The following is a 5,712-nucleotide window of genomic DNA, read 5'->3' as shown; positions in this document are numbered from 1 at the left end:
GAGTAGCAGGAGGACGACGGGGCCTCGCGCGAGGTCACCCTCCCCTGAGGACGAGGAGGAGCCGCCGCAGCAGCAGGAGGAGCAGGACCAGGAGCAAGACCAGCAGCAGCAGGAGCAGGAGCAGGAGGAGGAGGAGAGGCCTCTAGTGAGGAGGACGACGACCAGGGAGGGGTGGCAGGAGACATACCTGCCGTCTGGATGCGAGGCCCCGCTCGTCTCCCGAACTGACCTATACCGCTCGAGAAATGGCCGATTATTCGGCTGGACGGTAAAAGGTAAGTAACTTTAACTTATTTCATTACGTTTCGTACTTATATATTTCAATTCCAATTTTACACAAATATTTTTGGAAGAAATTTTGTAATCGTCGTTCTAGGTGTTCACAAACGCATCCCCAATGGCATTCTGGGCCTGCTTTGCAAGGACCACTACCCTGGATGCATCGAGATTGATGGCCGTCTTCAGCCGGCGTCGTCTTGGGAGCACTACATCCAAGCCATCGATAGACCGGAACGGGAAGGCAGGTGCTTTGGGAGCAAGGCAGAGCGGGTGTTGCAGGAACTGTGGGTAAGTCTTGTATGCGCTATAATTGTCAATACATCTCATTAATTGGACATTCTTGATATAATGGCTTCGTTCATCATCATGTGCAGGATTTCTACAGGTGCGAGGAGGGAATGATGACCGTGGCACGCGAGGTGGCAAACACAGCCTGTCACAAGCTAGTGGCGGATATGCTCTACGAGGCGCGCATCCAGGCCAACTGTGATTACAAACGTCGCATCGAAAAAGGGAAGACCAACAAAGGGGCTGTGCGAAACCTCAGGCTAACTCGGGAACAATATATGAGGGTAAATATATAATATTATTAATATTGACTTTTACTAAAATGAAGTACGCTACAGTTGATCTTCTTATATGTCATGTATGACCTGCAGGTGATTCCTTGGTGGTTAGCCGGGAATGAACAGTGCTGGGACATGATAATCGACAGGTGGTATGCGGAAGGTTGGGTGGAGATGCACGAGTCTTGCCGGCAGCGGCATTTGATGATGCCAGGTGCACCGCACCATCAGGGCAACAGTCACCTACGACAGTACGCGGCCAGATGGGTAAGTGAATTCATTTCTTCATTTTAACGCTCAACCGTACACAATTTGTAATCATATTTCTTTTTTCACAGTCGGCCTCACATGGAGGCGAGTCTTGCCCCCCGATCAAGGCGTGGGCTTTGGCCCACAAAGGGAAGCCGACATCGGATGTCAACTACAACCCGGCGGACCCCGCATAAGCGTACAGCAACGCGACTGTCCACAGTCGCCTCAGTGAGTACAACTCGATGGCAACAGAGGTGAATGGGCCGGACTTTGATCCGAGCACGGAGCCAATTGATGCAGAAGTCGTGATGAGGGTGGGAGGAGGGAAGAAGCATGGCCGGTACTGGATTGGAGACAGCTTGATTGACACCTGCCAGTACTCCTACTCTCGCGCAGATTCGAGCCAGGAGTACCAGCTCTAGCCCGGCCATACTGCCCACGTCAAAGCACTACGGAGATCCAGATGGAGGCACTGAAGGTTATTTCTGTTACAGCAAAGGTTTATTAATTTTGACATTTGTTTCTTGGTACTCTAACCATGCAATCTAATTTTGTAGGCCCAGATGCAACGTGACTTTGAAGCACAGCTCCTAGCACAGCAGCAGGCGTGGGCGGCACAGCAGCAGGCACAGCAGCAGGCGTGGGCGGCCGAGTGGGAGAGGATGCAGCAAGACCTTCGGCAGACACAGGAAGCCTCCCAGCAGAATCAGATGCAGCTGGCCCTGGCTTTTCAGTTCATGCAGACTCTGGGCTCGCAAATGGGTCTTTCGCCACCGCAATTCACTCAGACTAATATCCCTGCGCGTGCAGCTACCCCTACTCCTATGAGCGATTTCACAACCTTCTAATTTCATTTATCTTTATTTGACTAATAGACAACTCTATCATGACTTAGAAACAATGACTTAGAAACAAAGTCTTAGAAACAATGTCTTAGAAACAAAGACTTCAAATTAATGACTTTGAATTTGCAGCCTCAATCGGCGGCATCAAATGATGGGCCAACAGAAATGTCCCCTTCGCCGATGCCTCATAATGTGTGGCCGCCTCCTCAATGGGTGACTTACCTGCAGCAATTCCAGCAGAACCCTTCGTGGTCGCAGCACCCGCCGCCGCCGCCGCCGCCGCCGCCGCCGTAGTCGTGAGTTGTGCTTGTATGGACATGCACTCTTTGTATAGACTATCGTTTGAACTTGTGCTTATATGGACATGTATGAACTACCAGTGCTTGTATGGACTTGTATCGACTACATTTGGGCTTGTATGCATTGCGATATATGAAATGATCGTGACATTTGATGCAAATATATATGAATTGCCTGTGATGTTAATTTGATTGGAATCTGAAATATTTGTGATTAAATAAAAAAAGAATCTGAAAATTAATTTTGCCGTGTGCCACCATTTTTTGCCGTGTGCCATGGCAAGGCACACGGCAAAGCTGCCACGTGGCACACGGCAAATGTGGCATTGTTTGCCGTGTGCCTGACCATGTGGCACACGGCAAACAGCCCACGTGGCATGCTGGGTCGACGGGGTAATTTTATTTTGCCGTGGACCCGATAAAACAAACGGCAATGGCTTTGCCGTGTGCCCGAAAAAGAGCACACGGCAAACACCCTGTATGCCGGCCGAGCTTTGCCGTGCGCTGTTTACCGTGTGTAACACACGGCAAATCCTTTGCCGAGTGTTTTTGGGTCTTTGCCGTGTGCTTTGGCACACGGCAAACCCACTGTTTCCCGTAGTGTTTGTACCCGCCTGTTTGGACGGTCTGGTAGTGGATGCAGATTTGCATCCTCCATGAGATTGCCGACCGACGATCATAGTTCATAGGTTGTTAATTATCAAGGCATCTCTTGACGAGAGATAATCTATACACCTTTAAACAACGTACGGCTTCCTCTTGAACAGCAACTCCATCCACACACTACCAGATAAAATGCTTATTGGTAGCCGACGTGTTGGCCTGATCTTCCATGTGGACAATAGTTATTCAAATCGGCTACGGTGAGTGGCATAGGTTCCTGTGTATAGGGTATGCCCATCAGCCGAGTTGCCCCTAACCGCTGGCCTCACGATCCCCCCTCCTCCCTCCTGATTTCTCCTTCTCCCTCCTGGTTTCTTTGTCAGCGGGCAATGCACCCGGCAGAACACCCCCCACCCCACCCACCGGCGTCGCACGGGCCGCCCGGGCGCCCAACCGCTGGTCGCTTGCCCCAAGCTGGCGCCGCCCGGGCGCCTGCCCCTTGCCAGCGCCGCACGGTTGCCTCATTCTATTGCTGCGCTCTCCGGCCAGCCGATCTGCAAACACCGCGCGTCTCGGCGCTGCCTTGGCCCCTAGGCTCCGCTTCGCCGCGCACCTCTGCTCTGCTCCTACTGCCGGTGGCCATGGCTGTTGTTACGTTTCTGAGCTAGCTCACGAGCTAACCAAGCCAGCTCGTGCTCACAAAGGAGCCGAGGCGAGCCTGATTTTTAGCTCGCAAAGATAACAAGCCAAGCTGACACGTTATCTTACCAAGCCAGTTCGAGCTAGCTCAATATCGAGCATTAATAAGAGATAATCTATATACATTTAACCAAACGTACGGCTTCCTCATGAACAGCCATCCACACTGCCAGATAATAAAATGCTTATTGGTAGCCGACGTCTTGGCCTTGTCTTCCATGTGGACAGCAGTTATTCAAATAATCGGAGTAAAATACATGGACGGTCCTCGAACTTGTCTCGAGGTGCTATATAGGTCTCTAAACTCTCAAAATATATTTTTAGATCTTTAAACTTGTTCGAAAGTGTTATTCGGGTTCCTAAACTCTACAAATACATCTTCAGATTTCCAAATTTGTCTCAGTGTGCCATTTCGGTCCCTAAACTCTCAAGATAAATTTTTATATCCTTAAATGATATTAATTAATTGTATTCAAAATAACTGTTTATTAAACTATTTTTTCAGCCGATTCATTTAGAAATGTTACCACTAAGAACATCTTAATGCCGAATTTATTAAGATTACATCATGGGTTAATCTAGATCATTTAATATCAACAGTGGATATTATAGTTTTCTCATTTAACATGGAGACATCAATGCTCCTCCTGAATATTTTCCACTAACTATTTATATTTTGCATGCGCTTTGTCAATAAAAATAACAATAGCGATTTTATTAATTTAAAGTAGAAAAAGATTTTTTTATTAACTTAAAGTAGCAAAACAACATTTATATTAAACTAAAAATAGCATCTTAAGAGTTTAGGGGCCTGCATGGCATCGCGGGACAAATTTATGCACCTAAAAATACATTTTGAGAGATTAGGGACCTATATGACACCTTAGAATAAGTTCAGAGATCCAAAAATGCATTTTAAGAGTTTAGGGACCTGGATAATACACCAGAACAAGTTTAGGGACCGCTGTTGTACTTTACTCTTCAAATCGGCTATGGAGACTTGGCGAGTGCCGTAGGTTGCTGTGTGTATTGGGTATGCCTAGTAGTACGATCGAGTTTCCCACGGGTTTATAGTTTGATGAATGATAAGCAGTTTCCCTCCCTCCACCATATCATTTTCCCGAGCCTCCAAACTATGGTCCTGCACTGTTGTTTGCCGGCAACGGCGGCTGGGGCTGCGAACCACCCCCCAACCCTACACACACACCCACACCCCCCCCACACACACCACCCCACCCCACTTCACCGGATCTACGTTCCCCTGGGCTAGTCCGCTCACGTCCTCCCTCCTTCGGCGGGTGTCCGGGGGCTGGCCGGCCGCCGGTCCATGGCGTTTAGCCCCGGTCCCTCTCACCCCAGTCTGCGCCGTATCGGCGGCCAGTGCTTTAGCAGCCTCCCCGGCAAAGCCTCCACAATAGTGTCAGCGGCGGCCGGGGAGAGTCTCACCGCCGGCGTGGCATCCCTATTGTTTGTCACGGTCAACTATTCGGCAATTTTGGTCATGGGATAGCTCACTACTAGAATATGGGCCATCGGTCCTGGCCAAAGGTACCAGCTGCTGCCCATCGGTACCGGCTGCAACAACAGCTGGTACCTTTGGCCATCGACCAACCTTGTGGAGGGCAATTGGCACCGGGTGGTGGTTCCAATCGGTTCCAATGCGTCACCATAGGAACCGGTCTGAACCACCACCCGGTACCAAATGAAGACTGCGCTAAAGGCACCGGTTTATAGGAATAACCGGTTCCTATGGTAATGAAACGTGGCAGCTGCCAGGAGCTCGGGCATAAGGCACCGGTTGGTGCCTTGACCCGGTGCTATTGAATTAATTTTAGCACCAGGTCATTGAAATCAACCGGTGCCTTTGGCCCGAGCCTATAAATACCCCAGCCCCTCCCCCTCTCAAGCTGCCCTGAACTCACTGTTCATGGCAGCTGAGTGGGGTGAAGGGAGGCGAATTTTTGCTTTTTTTTGAAAAAAAGTTAGTTATTTTTCTTTATAACTTAGCAATTAATTTTTAGAAACAGTTATTACTTGATTTAGTTTATATATGTGATAATTATTTTTATTTGTAGCATCTTATTGTAGTTATATACGTTATCAATTTATTTGATATTTGAATACTATCAAATTATTGTATTTATATGTTTTTTCAATTCATTTGATAAG

General features: G+C 48.5%; 1 protein-coding gene across 1 annotated transcript; it reads left to right on the top strand.

Annotated features, from left to right (window-relative positions):
* The first annotated feature begins 1,535 nt into the window (after positions 1-1,535).
* On the top strand, positions 1,536-2,141 carry LOC120696043. The gene is made up of 2 exons (XM_039979204.1): positions 1,536-1,575; positions 1,655-2,141. Exons 1-2 carry the CDS (start codon positions 1,561-1,563, stop codon positions 1,943-1,945), a joined length of 306 nt encoding a protein of 101 aa, XP_039835138.1. The 5' UTR covers positions 1,536-1,560; the 3' UTR covers positions 1,946-2,141.
* Positions 2,142-5,712: the final 3,571 nt, after the last annotated feature.

The sequence above is a fragment of the Panicum virgatum genome, chromosome 2K, assembly GCF_016808335.1.
Source record: "Panicum virgatum strain AP13 chromosome 2K, P.virgatum_v5, whole genome shotgun sequence".
Classification (NCBI taxonomy): domain Eukaryota; kingdom Viridiplantae; phylum Streptophyta; class Magnoliopsida; order Poales; family Poaceae; genus Panicum; species Panicum virgatum.
Note: the sequence above shows the minus strand (reverse complement) of the source record. Positions and strands in the feature narration are given on the sequence as shown.